This window comes from Rhinopithecus roxellana, chromosome 16 (assembly GCF_007565055.1).
Source record: "Rhinopithecus roxellana isolate Shanxi Qingling chromosome 16, ASM756505v1, whole genome shotgun sequence".
Lineage (NCBI taxonomy): Eukaryota > Metazoa > Chordata > Mammalia > Primates > Cercopithecidae > Rhinopithecus > Rhinopithecus roxellana.
The window spans coordinates 108923873-108941779 of record NC_044564.1 but is presented as its reverse complement, the minus strand read 5'-3'; the positions used below and the strand labels follow the sequence as shown (position 1 = coordinate 108941779).

The 17907-nt window shown below is 38.1% G+C and overlaps 1 protein-coding gene across 2 annotated transcripts in view; it reads left to right on the top strand.

The window, feature by feature from the left end:
* The window catches only part of LOC104670791 (myb/SANT-like DNA-binding domain-containing protein 3), a 148854-nt gene that overhangs the window by 117603 nt on the left and 13344 nt on the right, over positions 1-17907 (top strand). For both annotated transcript variants that reach the window (XM_010374139.2, XM_010374137.2), the window contains 3 exons: positions 41-189; positions 2404-2469; positions 14371-14494. In XM_010374139.2, the coding sequence (XP_010372441.1) occupies positions 41-189; positions 2404-2469; positions 14371-14494 (339 nt within the window). The remainder of the gene's footprint in view (positions 1-40; positions 190-2403; positions 2470-14370; positions 14495-17907) is intronic.

Here is a 17907-nt window from a genome sequence, read left to right as displayed (position 1 = left end):
TTTGTTGTAAAATATAGGTAATTTTTGTCTTTTCCAACAGGTGTGTATGTAATATAGATTGCAGTGGATACAGTTTTAATCCTGTGTGTGCTTCTGATGGGAGTTCCTATAACAATCCCTGTTTTGTTCGAGAAGCATCTTGTATAAAGCAAGAACAAATTGATATAAGGCATCTTGGCCATTGCACAGGTAAAATACATTTTATTTATTCAGAGACCCATCTTTACTATTGTATACATATAATTGTATATTTGTATACATTTGGTAGTGTTTCAAATTTGCAAAATGAGAAATCCTTGAAGCTTTATTTTATTACTTTGTATTTCAGATTTTTTTATTACTACTTTAGTTTTTTTCATTTATTTTCATCTTTTCAAGACATAAACCATACTTCTTGGTTTTTATTTAGTTAGTTCTTGGTTACTAACTGATCCTAACATGGAATTATAATTATTATTTATAGTTCTAATGTCATCTCAAATTTGGAATGATTATAGCTGTTTAAGAGTTAGATAACTTATTTTAATTTCAGTAAAACTATGTTATTACCATATATTTGTTAAACCTCTTTTTATACAGCATAATAATTTACTTTGTTTTCCCATTATCTGTATCATTTTTCCCTGTACATATTATGTGTGATTACAGATTTTGGTGTGAAGTTAGAGAATGTAAAGAAAATGTATTGCCTTTTGCTTAAAATTATTTTTGCCCTTCTTGCTTTTTGTTATAGCTTAGAAACCATGATACCATATAAGAAGGAGTTTTTGTTTTCCACCCCTACTAGAAATATTCAGTCTCTAAAGCCAGAGATTCCCAATTTTCTTTCCTCAGTAATATTCAGATGAGCTGGGAAGATGGATTATTTCCTCGGTCACATATGTGGGCCAGGCACATATTCATGGACTAGGATTGTACATCTTTCTTGCTTACTGGTTCCCTTCTTCCTCTCTTTTTAGACTTATTAAAGGGATATTATGTTTTTATCTGAGCTAAAGGGAAAAGGTTGTAAGCCAAAATTTGGTACATTATATTGGTTACAAATTATTTGTGACACACTACACAATTGATTGCAGTACTTCTGGTCTAAACTATCAAAGAATACCCAAGAAGCTCATCAGACAATTTTTAGGTAGGAGTTGAGTGTGGGCATGATAGAGGACACCATTTGCTGACAGGGATCCCTTGTGGTTAGATGTCCCACTTAGCCTTGATCTTGAAGAAGTATGGTCCCCCCACCCCAATGGAGTGGCATTTAGAACTTGGATGGGAAGACTAGCTTAAGGAAGGACTATGTTCTCTGAGGAAAAGATGCATATTTGAATGATACTCCTTGGAATTTCAAGTTCAGAGCACTTGATCAGTGTATTAGTTCATTCTCACATTGCTATAAAGAATTACCTGACACTGGGTAATTTATAAAGAAAAGAGGTATAATTGGCTTGCAGTTCCACAGGCTATACAGGAAGCATGGCTGAGGGCCTCAGGAAACACAATCATGGTGGATGGCAAAGAGGAAGCAGGCACATCTTACGTGGCAGGAAAAGGAGGAAGAGAGAGCAAAGGGAGAGGTGTCAAGCACTTTTATAAACAGCCAGATCTTGTGAGAACTCACTCACTATTATGAGAACAGCAAGGAGGAAATCTGCCCCCATGATCCAGTCACCTTCCACAAGGCCCCTCTTTCAACATTGGGGATTACAATTAGACATGAGATTTGGGCGGGGACACGGAACCAAATCATATCAGTCAAGCTTGAGAGTTTAATTGAAATGCATCCTTTGGAGTGATTGGGCCTTAAGTTTTATCTTAGTTCCCTCTGTAATCTTTCATCCACAAACTTAACTGTGTCTTTCCTTTGCCTCCCCCACTAGTATTGGGAAGCTTGTGCTTCTAAACATGTGGCTATGGCTCATTTATAGTCTTCCCAGTCCAGGTGCAGTTCTCAAATCAGGGGTCATTTTTTATAGTAAGCGTTTCGTAACACAGCTGAGAGTCCCCATTTATCTTAATCTGATGTTTCCAGGGTAACAGTGGGTAGGAGAAGGTAAATCTTGAGGCAGTTGTCTTTTAGAGAAAGAAAGGGTTAACCCTTTCTTCTCAGAGTAGGTGTTGTTTTAGTTTGCATAGGAAAGAGTTTTTAAAGGAGGTGACATTGGAGCTGAAGTATAGATGAAACTGACTATTCATCATGCAAAGAGCACGCAAAGAGCACTTATGCCTGGGATGCCTTGAGGCCTCAGACAGAAATGACATAATTGATTTAGAGAATGGTAGACAACGTGAGCAGGATAAGGGGACAGAGGTTAAGAAGAACTTGGAATGATTTGGAATTATTGGGCGTATCATGATATGACTTAACCATTGTATGTATCTTAAGTTGAGAACCGTTTTCTCTTACAGATACAGATGACAGTAGTTTGTTGGGAAAGAAAGATGATGGACTACAATATCGACCAGATGTGAAAGGTACTGAATCATGTGTCTCCAAATTTTGGCCAGCTATGGAAATACGGTTACTAGCTGTCCTTATTAGTTTTGTTTCCATTATAACAACACCTCTAACTTTGCTCTCTATAGTAATATACATAACACAGTTAATTAGTATTAATAGTAACGGAAACAGCCAAAGTGCATCTCATTTTATAAGGGTCTCTCATATGTGCATTCTTTGATTAAAGTTTGTATTGAGATAATTTTAGATGTACATGCACTTGTAAGAAGTTATACAGAAAGATCTCCCAATATGTTTTATAAAAATTCTCTTTACTCCTCTAGAGTCTCCTGTTAACATGTGCCTGATGCCCAGGTCTTTGAACCTTGTTCCTTTTGTCTGAAACTCTTTATTTCCTTTCCTGATTAATTCCTTCTTATCCTTTTAATCTTAGCTTAGACGTCATTTTATTTTGGGAAATACCCCTTGACTCTTAAGTCTATATTAGATACCTTTCCTGTATACTCCCTTCTCTGAACACTTAGCCCACTCTATTATAACTGCCTTTTTATTCATCTGTAACCCCCTCTAGGCTATGAGTTCTGTGAGGAGAGGAGAACCTGTCTGTCATGTTCACTCTGTATCCCTAACCCTAGCCGAATATCTGGCACATAAGTAGGCACTCTGTGCTTGTCTGAAGAGTGGATGTGGCTCAAAGAAGCAGTAGGTTTTATTTACACAAGGTCTCATGTAGTAAAGGTCAGAGCAGAGGCTGGATTCCAGGTCCCTTGACTTCAAGGCCGTTGCTCTTCTTGCTTGTTTTCACACCCATTATTTTGTCTGATTCTTATAACTGCTCTGATAGGTAAGGACCAATGGGAAGATTGAGGATCAATGAGGTTGTATCTGGTTGACTGAAACAGGCCTATATCTTTGCCCTTCTAGGCCAGGACCTCTATATAATCACAGGGGCATCGTCTATCCATTTGTTTGGTTATACCATTAAAAGATATGTGATCTACCTTTTATACCAAATTTCTAAACAATATGTAAAATGGGAGTGATAATAGTACCTGTTTCATACAGTTTCATAAAAACTAAATGAGATAATACGTGTTAAGTGCTTCGAACAGTGTCGGATATACTTGTAAGTGTTCAACAAATGGTAGCTGTTATCATTGAGTAATTTGTTACTTCTCTTACTTGAATCATATCAAACCTGAGTTAGATGAGCTCTGAAATATGTCTAATGAGGCTCAAGGATAAGACCAAAGATGGGGTGGGGGTTGGGACAAGGTGGAGCTTAGGAACAAAGTGAGAATGTCTTCATAATAATAAAAAGGATGGTATGAGCTCCTGAAATATGTCTTCTATGTTGATACACAATGCTGTATTTAAAATAGAAAATTTCCTGTATTCTCGTAGGAGACAAAATAGGTCAGATTCAGTTTTATTCACTATATTGATAGTACTTGACTAGAATAGGAAGGCGATTTTTCAGTATTTGGAAGCTCATACTTAGGGCAGTTTGGGGAATTGTGTGTTCCAAAGCACTTGTGTGCCATTGATAATGGATAGTTTAGAGCCTGGGCCACTTTTAAGACACTGAAAATCTTTTACACATAAAAATTGATCTCTAATTTAAATGAAATCATCATAGTTAGTAGATATAATTTATTATGTACCTAATTTATACTGGCCATTTTAGTGTTTCTAGTTAGAAAGATATCTAAAATATATGCATCTTTAAAGATCTTGTGATATAGTAAGTGCAGATAACCAACTTCTAACAAAGTAGAAACTGATTATTGCTATACGTATAGTACAGTTTAAAAGTGCAATGGGAATTCAGAAAAGTCAAGGTTAATCTTTGGTGGGGAACAGTGGGAATCTGTGAAATGTGGAAGAAGTGGAACTTGAGTGAACCATGAAGGATGAACAGGAGTCAGAAGGATATCTAAGGAGGATAGGAGAGCATGAGCATAGATATGCACACAACGTTATGACAGGATGTGTTGGAGAAAGGTAAGGATTCCTTTCAGCTGGAGAATAGGAGGCTTAAGAGGTAGAAGTGGAAGGCAACACTAGAAAGATAGCTTGGTGCCAGATTGTGTAGTGTTGAATTCTGTGCTACTCTAGGGAATTTAGATTTTATTTGTGGGCAGTGGGGAATCATTAATATATTTGAAAAAAGCAAGGCTACAAAGTTAACCATTTGAAAGAAGGATACCTGGCAGAAATATTGTGCATATTGTACACATTGGGATGGAGGCAGGGATATCAGTTAGGTAAAGTCAAAAGGAATATACATCTTCTTAGATATGAGAGACAGAGAGTTAAAAATGACTTAAGACTTCAAGCTCAGATGGCTTAGATAATGAATTCTGTTCACAGAACTAAGGATATTAGGTAGGTGAAGGTGTTTGGAATAAAGTAAGGGAGGAGTTGATGGTGGAGATGGTTGATTGTATTTTTGAGTTTGAGGTGCTTGTGGAACTCATACAGGTCACTTTGTTCAGTATAAATTTGTGAATCGTCTTTGGATATAGAGGTGATAACTGAAGCCACAAGAATGAATGAGAGAGAGTTGTATTGTCTGTTATAGTAGCTACTGGCCACATGTAGCTATTTAAATTTAAATTTAAATGAAATTAGCTTGGACAGCATGGTGAGACCTTGTCTCTAAACAAAATTAACTGGTTGTGGTGGTATGCGATGTGGTCCCAGCTGCTCGGTAGGCTGACGTGGGAGGATGGCTAGAGCCCAGGAGGTCGAGGCTGCAGTGAACTGTGATCGCACCACTACTCTTAAGCATGGGAGACAAAGCAAGACCTTGTTTTGAAAAAAAAAAAAAAAAATTAAAAGCATACTAGCCCTATTCCAGATGTTCAGTAGCCAGATATGACCAGTGACTACTATATGGGACAGCACAGACACAGAACATTTTCAGAGTTGAAGAAAGTTCTGTTGGATGCACTATTATTTAGAAAGGAGAGAAGGCCCAACTTGGGATGAAGCAGAAAGAGGACTGAGAGGAAGAAAATCAAGAAGAGTACACAGAAGCTATGAGGGAAAAGATGACCAGTAGCTTAAAAAGCTACAGAAAGGTATTAGAAGACAAGGACTAAACTATGCTAGAATTTGAAGACAAGGGGATCATTGACAATCTTGGACCAAGTTTCTTCCATGAAGGATGAAAGATGAAACCCAAATCGTAAAAGTGTTCTCATAGGAAATAGAGGTTAAAAGGTAACTCTGTTTTTATTGTGTGTGTTTATTTATTTTTACCTCATTTGCTTTTATTTTATTTTTTGTTCTCACAGCGTTTATAGGAGGCCCTTAGTAAATGTCCACGTCTGCAACACACAGCCAAGATTGGGTAGGTAAGGCAGTGATCTGGGGATGGAGGCTACAAAATGAAAAGCAGGAACACAGCACCAGCAAGAAGCTGGAAAGATTGGAAGATAGTGCTCAGTAAGAAATGTCTTTTAAAACTTAGCTCTTAGAGAAGAGTGCTCATGAAATGGAGCATTTGAATGTCTAGAATAGCTGCTGAATTAGAGCTTTTCTTGGGCTGTTGGAAAACTTGTGGTAAATATTGAAATTGGAGTGTTAGAAGGTCTGTTGTAGATGTTGAAGTCATAAAGGATATGATTGAGCATGAGTTGTATGGGTGATGGGTATGTGACATTTAGAAAACATGTATCTATGATATATAAACAGAATAGTATAATAAACCTCATATACCCAGTACCCACCTTCAACAGTTACCATAAAGGATATGATTGAGCATGAGTTGTATGGGAGATGGGTTTGTGACATTTAGAAAACATGTATCTATGATACATAAACAGAATAGTATAATAAACCTCATAAACCCAGTACCCACCTTCAACAGTTGTCAGCATTGTCATTCTTTGTCTGTATACCTCCACCCATGTGATTATCATTATTCTCATTTTATAGTTTTTAAAGATGTAATTTATAGCACTGAAATGCACAAATCTTGATCAATGGATATACTTCACATATACCACACCTTATAATCAATACCATTTCCACCTGCAGGAAGTTTCTTTGTGGTATATGACATTTTAATGTGACCATTTTGATTCAAAAATATGCTCATACAGCCTATAATCTAACCATACCACCCTTTTTATTATTATGAAGACATTCTCACTTTGTTCCTAAGCTCCACCTTGTCCCAAACTCCACCCCATCTTTGGTCTCATCCTTGAGCCTCGTTAGTCTCTCCTCCTGCTGCTGGCCAGGGATACCTGAGATAGCGAGGTATTGATATCATTTCCATTAATGGTGACTGTTTAGATATTTCGGTCCAGCCCTTTTGATATGCCCTTTTAAAAATGATTTTGACAAATATGCCTCATCAAAAGGAAAGACTGTGAGCCAAACGCTAAGATCAATGAAGGAAATCAGAGAATGTCATGGAGCTTGGTGGAGAGTCATGCAGAGGATGATTAGCAGGCTCCTAAGAGAGGAAGGTGCTGGGGAGCTGAGAGTGGAATGCTGGGCTGGAAGTGACAGTGGTGAGCACATCAGGGGAAGAGGGAAGGAAGGGAATCTAGGAAGTAATATGGTGTTGGTACATCAGGAAGATGAAAGGACTATTTTCTAAGGGAGTAGTTGAGGTAGATGAACTTATTCATGTTAGAAGGGGTGTTTCTCTGAGCACAGTGGGCAGGCTAGGAAAGGAGGAATCAGGGCTGGTATGGAGGACAGTGGGGTTTAGAATTGGGAGAGTGGGAGGCATTGGAGTGTGGGCAGTAGTTTACATAGTGGAAGATAATTCCTTAATGGAGTCCAAGCAGACTGTGGTTAGGGAAGGATGTGTGGAGGGATATGTTAGTGATGAAGGCTGGGGGGTGCATGGTAGTATAGGGGAAGCAAGACAGAATATTTTGAATTTTTTAACTGTAGAGATTTATAGAAATAATGAGTCCTAGGGTTACTGATGCAGTGTTGATATAGTTGTGACCTCGGCAGTTTACCTTCCAGGTATGTGTCTCCATTGCTAATAGCAACTCCTCATGCTTTATTTTGGTTGTACACTGTTGGACCAGGACAGATAGCCAGTGGAACAAGCCTTTGCAGATAAGCCATCTGGTACTGGGTTTTTTAATAACATCATCCCTTAGAACCACAACTATCCTTTGTATTTGAAAACACTGCAGCTGGTGGTGGATTTGTTTCTGAATGCCTCTGTGGGTGAAAGGAGCCATTTGGTGACCAAGTATACTTTTTGTATTGTACATACACACACACACACACACACACACACACACTGTTCAGAGACTAGCAGTTGCAGTTGTTCATGGAGCCTGTCACCACTTGACTAAGGGCTTGTTTAGGCAGGATCATTCTGTGCTCAGTTCTTACTGTGTGCGGGTGACATCTCTGCTGTTGTTTCTGAAACCATGTTATGTTACATCTTTTGAGCTTTTCTATTTTTCCTTTTTGAAGTTGGCTAATTTACTTGGCCTGGAGAGCAGGTGCTTGGCCATTCTGCTTTTTATCTGTTTCCTACACATCTCCTAGGATAGCTTGGAGAAATAATACTGTAATGGCTAAGAGCTTGCCCTCTGGAGTCAGACTTGGTCTGTGCCTACTAGCTGTGTGTCTTGATTTCTCTGAGCCTCATTGATCACATCTGTAATTAGGGACAGTAATATCTACTACCTAAGATCACTATGAATATTAAACACTGTGTTACTGAGTTCATTGTCAGTATTATTATGGTTATTTTTAAAACTTTTGTTTCCTAGTTTCATGTTCAGTAACCTGGCTGTGCTCAACAGTCTCACCATTGGTGAGTTAGTTATCTATCTTGCCATTTAATATTATTGTGCATAAGTGACATCAGTAGGATATTTTTTCATTTAATAGTTATTAGTCAAGTGCCCCACCATGTGCCAGATGCTTTCACGTATTTGTGTTATTTAGTCCTCATAACAACCAAGTTTATCCTCATTTTGCAGATGAAGAAGCTGAAACTGCAGGAGTTTTGCCCATATAGAATGGCAGAACAGTGACTGGAATTCAGACTTTCTGGCCCTAAATGCTGCTACTTCCCTTTGTACCATGATTCCAGAATTCTTTTCTGCCTCCTTGCTTTCTTAATTACCTTCATATATTTAATCCCCTCTGAGCTATTACCTTGGTGAACCTTAATACTTCTTCTCGAGCCTGGATCTTTTTCTAAGCACTGGTTTCACATACTCAGTTGCCTTTTACTTACTTGTTTGTTTTGCCATTGCTTCAAACTTGTGGAACTACCATAGTGCCTGGAACATAATAGATGCTTAAAAAATACTTTTTGAATGACTGGAGATCTAAACTTGACCTCAGCTTACTACATTCTCTCTACAGAACCCCCATCGTTAGGCTCACATTTGGAGTCATTTTTACATAATTCTGTATTACAAGCATCTTCAATAAAGAGAACAGTTTTGTTCTACTGAACACTAAAATGTACAGGGGTTAGTACTGGGTACCACTCTTCAAGATAGTTGTAAATTGTTGGAATAGGAATGGGACTGGGGAAATCTGAGCTTAAAAATAAAAGATTGGTTAATAGAGGGGAGAGGGTAAACAGATGTGGGGAAATCTGCCTGAAGTTGAAGCGAGATTTCATTCAACATAAAGAAAATCTGATGGTATTAGAATGAACCATATTATGAGTTTTGGAAGTGTTCAAATAGACATGGGCTCTGAGGGTTATAAAACTAAAGATACTCCTTTATCAAACCAGATAGCCTCCAAGGACCCTTCCAGATCTGAGTTTCTAAGCTCATTCACTTTCCAAAACATCTTCAAACCATTTTTATTTTTTCTGTGTGTCTAGTGTCTACTCCTACTGCTGAGATTTAGCTTAGCTTTTTATTGCCACAAGTTTGGATTGTGTACTAACCTTCTTTATTTTTTTGAGACACAGTCTGGCTCTGTCACCTAGGCTGGAGTGCAGTGGTGCGATCTCAGCTCACTGCAACCTCTACCTTCTGGGTTCAAGCGATTCTTGTGCCTTAGCCTCCCGAGTAACTTGGGTTACAGGTGTGCACCACCATTCCCAGTTAATGGATTATGTATTAACCTTTTAATTGGTCACCTGATAGATCTATCAGGTGATATATATATAATATATATGTATAATATATATAATATTTTATATATATATATATAATATATATGTATAATATATATAATATTTTATATATATATATATAATCTTCCTAGTTCCCCTGCCCCATTATCTTGTATGCTGGTATCCAATTAATTATTTTAATATCTTTATTGAGATGCCATTTACATGCCATTAAGTTCACCTGTTTATAAAGTGTGCAATTCAGTGGTTTTTAGTATATTTACAGAGTTGTAAAAGTGTTATCATAATCTAATTTTAGAACATTTCCTTCACCCCTAAAAGAACTTCCACACCCATTATTAGTCACTCCCCATTCACTTAACCACCAGCTCTAGGCAACTATCTCAACTAATTTTCATGTAAAACCCGGCTTTCCTTGTGCTGTCTTCAAAAGGCCTTTAGTGTCTTCCTTGTCTATATGATGAAGAAGACATGTCTTACCTGGAATTCAAATTTTTCCATAATCTAGTTTCAGCCTACTTTTCCAACTTTGACGTATATCCTTCCCCAGTCTGAATGTATCATACTCTACCTAGGTTGCTACTCTTTGTTCTTGAGAATGCCATGTGCATTATAGCTTCCCTTTGGCTTCCACCGTTCCTCTGTCTAAATCTATTTATGCTTTGAGTCTTAACTTGAGTCCTACCCTATCAATAAATCCTTTAGCCTCCAGTGAGTTCTCCTTTCAATTTGAACTTCCATAGCACCTAGTGTTATAAAACCATCTTTTGCCGTTTAATTGTAAACTGCCACATGGGACCCCTTCCCTTATGTTATTCAGCTTTTCATGTGTATATGCTGATTTTCTGAATTGACTTTAAGCTTCTTGAGGGCAAGGACCATGCATGCCCTTTTTTTTTTTTAAATATCCTCTGTAGCTTAGCTGAGCATGTAGCTATGCCCAGAAATAGTATGTATGTTTAATGGGATGAATAAAGTTGGCATTGAGCGGAATATTAGACACTGTGAATTTGGATGTTGGCAGAAGTTTCAAAGCCTTATTAGACATGTTCATGTTTTATATAGCTTCACTTTGCCTACAGCTTGATACCACATTCTTTCATTGATTCATTCAGTGTATGTTTATTGGTGCCATACTTTTCCTATTAATTTCTCAAAACCTTGTTTTTTTTTTTTTTATTTTATTTTTTTTTTTTTTTATTTTTTTTATTCTTATTTTTTTTTTGAGACGGAGTCTCGCTCTGTCGCCCAGGCTGGAGTGCAGTTGCCGGATCTCAGCTCACTGCAAGCTCCGCCTCCCGGGTTCACGCCATTCTCCTGCCTCAGCCTCCCGAGTAGCTGGGACCACAGGTGCCCGCCAGGTCGCCCGGCTAGTTTTTTGTATTTTTAGTAGAGACGGGGTTTCACCATGTTAGCCAGGATGGTCTTGATCTCCTGACCTCGTGATCCGCCCGTCTCGGCCTCCCAAAGTGCTGGGATTACAGGCTTGAGCCACCGCGCCCGGCCACCAAAACCTTGTTTTTAATTTAGTTAACTTTCTCTGACTGCTTTCACCTAGCTGAGTTCTCTGATAGCTCTCAGCTCTGCGTTATCCTTGAAATTCCTTGCTGTTTAAAGAACTTCCTTATGGTACGTTAGTACATTACCACAGCCTCTACAGACCTGCAGAGTCCTATTACTAGGACTTTATCCTTATAGGACTTTATTATCATAGGTTGGTGCATAACCTTATTCTCTATAGTCCCATTGTTATACCCTTTCATGGCCATGTTCTGGGAAATGCTATGGGAGATGACCGCTTTCCTCAGTTCACTTATGGCCTGATGGGGAATGTAGAGTGGCATTTTTAGTTTAAAACTGTAGCAGGAAAAGTATATTTGATTTCAGTTATTTGGTTTCTGATAAACTATTTCTCATCAAAGCTAAATTACTTTAGGAAAGTCTTCTGCTTGGATCACAAGTATTAATAAATAAAAGATATAATAATTAAGTTTTGACCTCTGTTAGGAAACACAGGATAGAACTACTACAGACAGTCTAGTTCATGAAGGGATTCAAGATGGAAACTTTTATTGGATAATAATTTTGTCAATGGAAAACAACAAAGATACAATTTATAACTGTTTTTTTCTCCCTTTACCAGGAGAAAATTAGAATTTATTCATTTAACAAACATTTGTTGAGCACGAAATAATACTTGGTAATACTTATTTGTTAAGTACTTATTGTTTGTCAGGCATTGTTCTAAGTTCTGTACACACTTACATATTTAATACACTAAATATATTATCTCATTTAGGCCTCAAAACAACTCTACAAGAAGTAGACGTCATTGTCATCTTCATTTCTCAGATTAAGAAACTGAGGGCCAGAAATAGTTAAGTAACTGCCTTTAGGTCACACAGCTAGAGAGTGTTGTAACCAGGATTCAAACCTAGGCAGTCTGACTCTAGAGCTGTGTTCTTAGCCATTATGTGTACTACATTCTAAGTGTTAGGAGTTATACAGAAATGAATAACACAAGCAACCAGATTATTAAGGAGCTCGCAGTCTTATAGTAGAGGCTGACTTAAAAAACCCAAATAGCAATAAAACAGGCAGTACTGTGAGTGTTATAATAGAGGAGTAAGTGCCCAGGATCATAGCAGCCCAGAAGAGGGCCTGATTTCTTTTGCCATGGCAGAATTATAGTCTGGGAGCTGGAGGAGACTTTATAAGCCCTTTGACAACAGGATATGTTTTCATTTTTATATTCCCAGCACCTAGCAGAGTGCCCAGCATATATAAGGTGATCAGTAGATGATAAATTAGTGATCTGTTTTGCACTTTCCATTATGATAGCTACTAGGCTTATGTGGCTATTGAGCACTTGAAATGTGGCTAGTCAGAATTTAGATCTTTTGTTGGGTGTAAAATATCAGAATTTGGAGACTTATTTTAAAAAGTAAGAATATTTCAATTTTTAATATTGGTAATATGTGAAAATGTTATTTATTGGCTATACTGGATTACATTATATGATTAAAATTAATTTACTTGTTTCTATTTACTTTTTAAAATCTGGGCTACTAGAAAATATAAAATTACATATGTGTCTTGTACTATACCTATGTTGGGTAGTGCTGGTCTCATTCAGCTCCCTCAGAGAGAATAAGTGATTTGAACAAGGCCACAAAGCAGTAAAGACATTTTTTAAATTGAGAATTTATATGTTAGATTCCCTGACTTTTAGATCTGTTCTCTTTCTAGGCATAAATTAAATTAGCACAATGTAAATATATATACTTTGAGGAAAAATAATGTCATTTTTGTCTGGTTTCTCTCTGCTTTAGTTCCACTATCACTGACCTTAATAATCATTAAGGTTTTTTTCTGTCTATATGTAAATTTTTATCCTCAGAAAATCTGTATTTTTGGTTCTCAGGGTTTTTTTACACTTGACGCTTCTATTCTCACTTCTCCCTTGATCTTCCTTTTAATCTTCCCCATACACATACATACAACTCACTATTTCATTCCTTAATTTGTTTCCATTAACATTAAAAAAATTTTATTAGCACCTTTTATTTGTATTTTGGGGAGATAGGCCCTGTGATGTTACATGATGTGCTGTATAAATAGCTGGTTGTTTTGGTGGTATTTTACTTGCATTTGTTATCTCCTTTAATCCTCTCAAAACTGCATGAAGTATAGGTCCTGTTATTCTGAGTTTACAGTTATGAGGTCTCAAGTTTAAGAGGGTAGTATGCTGAAGGTACGGCTGTAGTGCACAGAATCTGTTAGCTAGAACTGTGTAAGAGAAATGACAGGAAGCCTGGGGATTTTTCCTGCACATTGGACAGGCATGTAAATATTGGGGAATTCTGGGTCCTTCGAGCTTAGGATTAATGTATTGGTGCATATACCAAAAAAAGTATAAAAATTCATTCCCAAATTTATTTGTGTATGTGTGTGTGCATATGTGAGTATGTGATGTATACATGGAGAATGACTGAATGAGTGAATGAATCTGATTGGTTTTGAAGACCAAGTTGCTATGTTTTCATCTTTCCTGACCCATTCCATCTCTCCTTCCTGACTCTCTTCCTTTTCTTCACTTCAGTTCAAATCATTATACTTAAGTATGAGCAGATGTTCTTCAACATGTTGATAGTGTTTTATTTTTGGAGAGCGAGATCTCAGGTTATTTTGAATTTCTTTTTTAACCTCTATATTATTTGAATTTTTAAAATAATGACCATATACTAAGAAAAACTATATGAAAAGCAGCAAAGCTATTTTCACTTGGGAAAAAAATGAATGTGCTTGATAATTTTCATTCCAAAAATAAACCTTTCACCCTAAAATTCCAGAATCCCATAACTTGCTCTCTCTCATTCAGTGTTCTTTGGCTTTAATTTCATAGCCCTCAAACAGATGATTAAGTTCATTCCCCAAAAGCCATTTCTGTGTACACCATCTCTCTGTCACAGAGGTGAACTTTCTTCTAGAGCTAGCTTTTTTTCCTTTGGCAAAGGTGTTTAGTTTTCTTTGCCATACTGTTTTTAAACAACAGTAATTCTTAGCGGTCACATTCTGCAAGTATTTTTAAATGCTTTGAATCTAAACAGTTTACCTGCTGTGTTTATGGCATAATAGGAATTAGAAGAGACCCTGGATCTTATCTAACCCCTTATCTGATAAATTTTCTTTTCAAATTGCCAGTAGGTGGTTGACAGCAGGTGAATTCGTTTGCTGTTTCAGAACATTTGAAAAGTCCTTATTTTTCAGCTTGCGTTTCATTGTTGAACGATCTGGTTTATGTTCTTTTAAGATGCTAGTGATCAAAGAGAAGATGTTTATATTGGAAACCACATGCCTTGCCCTGAAAACCTCAATGGTTACTGCATCCATGGAAAATGTGAATTCATCTATTCTACTCAGAAGGCTTCTTGTAGGTAAGTCAGTGCTTCCAGATGAGTGGTGAGCATTTTTTTTCATCAATGGTTGTTGCTCTATAGAAGGGAATGAAATGTAGGCTAAATATTACCAAAAATTAGTGTTTATTTGCAGTAGACAAGTAAAAAAATAAATCAGCAGCATCATTTGGAAAACTGGCAAGTAATATGCAGAAAACAAAAAACAATTTTTAAAGGGCTTTGAGATTATAGGCAAATTTAAAATATAATACTATGCATTTTTAATATAAAAAATAAATGTGCCATATTCCAACACTGTTTTGGTTTTTAGGCAATCTGTCACAAGGTGGTTGAGGGACTAAAGACTGTATTAAGAACAGAGAACGTGTAACTCAAATAAAATAGGTGCTAAAATAGATTTCTAAAAATAAGGGGATGGGGATGAAGAACCAGGTGTGAATTGAGAGATGAAAATGGAAAGGGCGTAAATCCTCAACTCCCTGATTCCAGAGAGGTTATGTAATTTGTTCAAGGTCAACAGCAAGTTAGAAATAGAGCTGGGAAAAAACTAAGTCTCAGACTTTCCAATACCCTACCTAATGATCTTAGTGTTTTTTGCTGCTCTTGCCTGTCTGTGGATACACCTTTTTGCTGCTGCTGGTAGGAGCTCATCATCTACTTGATGTTGGTCTAGTTAGCCAGGTGATGTTTCTATAGACAAGGGGACATTGCTGTCATTTTGCTTACCCTTGCCTCCTGGAGTTTGACCAGATCCTTTTTTTCCTTTCTTAGTCAAAACATCAAAACATGGAGAAATAGTATACTTTTCTTTTGTTTGGTCCACCTAGAAGCCAGTAAATCTTTCCAAAAAGTAAGAGGAAGCAATTGGAAATCCAGTATCTTGGGTCCTTATACTTCTTTAGCTCCCTGCTCCTGATTTTTTTCCCTGGCCTTTCTCCTGCTTAAAAAACAAGAAACAAAACAAAACACTATAAACTGTTAATGGTTGAATAGTTCTTTGTTAAGACATTTGCTTTTTCCTGATTGAAAGTTCTCCTTGTCTTTGAAGAACCCTAGCCTCCTCTTCTTTTTTTGTGAACATTTAAAAAATCCAGCTGTATGAATGATAACAGGCCAGGTTTTTTTTTTTTTTTTTTTGGATACAGAGTCTTGCTCTGTCTCCCAGACTGGAGTGCAGTGGTGCAATCTTGGCTCACTGCAACCTCAGCCTCCATGTTCAAGTGATTCTCCTGCCTCAGCCTCCTGAGTAGCTGGGACTACAGGCACGTGCCACCATGCTTGGCTAATTTTTTGTTTTTTGTTTTTTTGAGATGGAGTCTTGCTCTGTCACCAGGCTGGAGTGCAGTGGTGCGATCTTGGCTCACTGCAACCTCTGCCTCCTGGGTTCTAGTGATTCTCCTGCCTTAGTCTCCTGAGTAGCTGGGACTACAGGCATGTGCCACCATGCCCAGCTAATTTTTGTATTTTTAGTAGAGACAGGGTTTCACTATGTTGGTCAGGATGGTCTCGATCTCTTGATCTCATGATCCGCCTGCCTTGGCCTCCCAAAGTGCTAGGATTACAGGCGTGAGCCACTGTGCCCAGCCTAATTTTTTGCATTTTTAGTAGAGACGGGTTTTGCTGTGTTGCCCAGGCTGGTCTTGAACTCCTGAGCTCATTCAGTCTGCCTGCCTCAGATTCCCAAAGTGCTGGGATTACAGGCGTAAGCCACTGCTCCTGGCCCAAGCCAGTTTAAAAACGAAATCTTACAGTGGGCTCTTCATGTTAGTCCTATAGTGGCATGGATAGCTTGATAGAGGTTTGGATCTTGTCCTCTTAGGATGGACATCTTTCAAGATACTTAAATGAAGGATGAGAGAGAGGATCATGTTCCGGTAATGATGTGATACCAGGTCATTTTCTAGTATTTTACTAACTGAAAGTAAGAGGATTGAATGGTGTACAGGTTAAAGGCTTTGGAATTGGATACACTGACTTGGCCAATTATTGTCTGTGTGTTCTTTGGAAGTTACATAAAATACCTAAGCCTCATTTTCATCTTTCTTAAGGTAAAATAGTAATAGTACCTATCTCATGTTGTTAAAATTAAGCGAGATAATATATGTAAAGTGCTTAGCCTAATACCTGGTATGTAGTATGTACTTAGTGAATAGCAGTTGATATTATTAGACTGTAAGCCCATTAGGGGCTCTTTGTTTTGTTAACCAGTATTTTCCCTGTGCCTAGTGTAGGACCTAGCCCAGTAGGAACTCAGTAAATATTTTTGAATGACGTGTGATGATGATAAATTTTTAAGAGGAGTATCGGCTGGGCGCGGTGGCTCACGCCTGTAGTCCCAGCACTTTAGGAGGCCGAGGCGGGCGGATCACAAGGTCAGGAGATCGAGACCACGATGAAACCCCGTCTCTACCAAAAATACAAAAAATTAGCCGGGCGCGGTGGCAGGTGCCTGTAGTCCCAGCTACTCAGGAGGCTGAGGCAGGAGAATGGCGTGAAGCTTGCAGTGAGCTGAGGTCGCGCCACTGCACTCCAGCCTAGGGGACAGAGCGAGACACCGTCTCAAAAAAAAAAAAAAAAAAAAAAAAAAAAAAAAAAAAAAGAGGAGTATCTTAAATGCCAAAGAATCCCTTTTCTGCACAATTATAACTCCTTAAAAGCAGCTGATCTTTTTCTTTTGTCTGAGTCTGTGCAGTGTCTATAGGAATCAGGCCATGATACTTCTGCTAGTAGGTAGGTGTGTTTGTATAGCAGTAAACGGGTAAGGATAAACAGCTTTTAGCTATAGTCCTATTATTAGGTTAAAATCTTCTGGCATTATGGTACCATTGATTTTTTGTTTTGTTTTGTTTTGTTTTTGTTTTGAGATGGAGTCTTGCTCTGTCGCCCAGGCTGGAGTGCAGTGGTGCAATCTCGGCTCACTGCAACCTCTACCTCCCTCCCAGGTTCAAGCGATTCTCCTGCCTCAGCCTCCCAAGTAGCTGGGATTATAGGTGTGTGCCACCATGCCTGGCTAATTTTGCTATTTTTAGTAGAGACAGGGTTTTGCCATGTTGGCCAGGCTAGTCTCGAACTCCTGACCTTGGGTGATCCACCTGCCTTAGCCTCCCAAAGTGCTGGGATTACAGGCGTGAGCCACCGCGCCTGGCCTGATTTGTTTTTTTGATTGATTGACTGATTGATTGATTGACTTATTAATGCCGAATTCTCCCTGATATTGGGGTGTCAAATTCAACTATGACAGAGATCCAGGGATCTTGCCTTTAAAAACCATACAACCTGGTGGAAGAGACTGACAAGTAATTACAATATGAAAAATGCTATCATACCCAGGTATACATGAGGTGATTTGGGACTTCAGAAAAGGCATGTCAGCCTGAAGATGGGTGGGGGACATTGTTGGAGGAAGAGTCAGATCTTACAGGAACATCTGG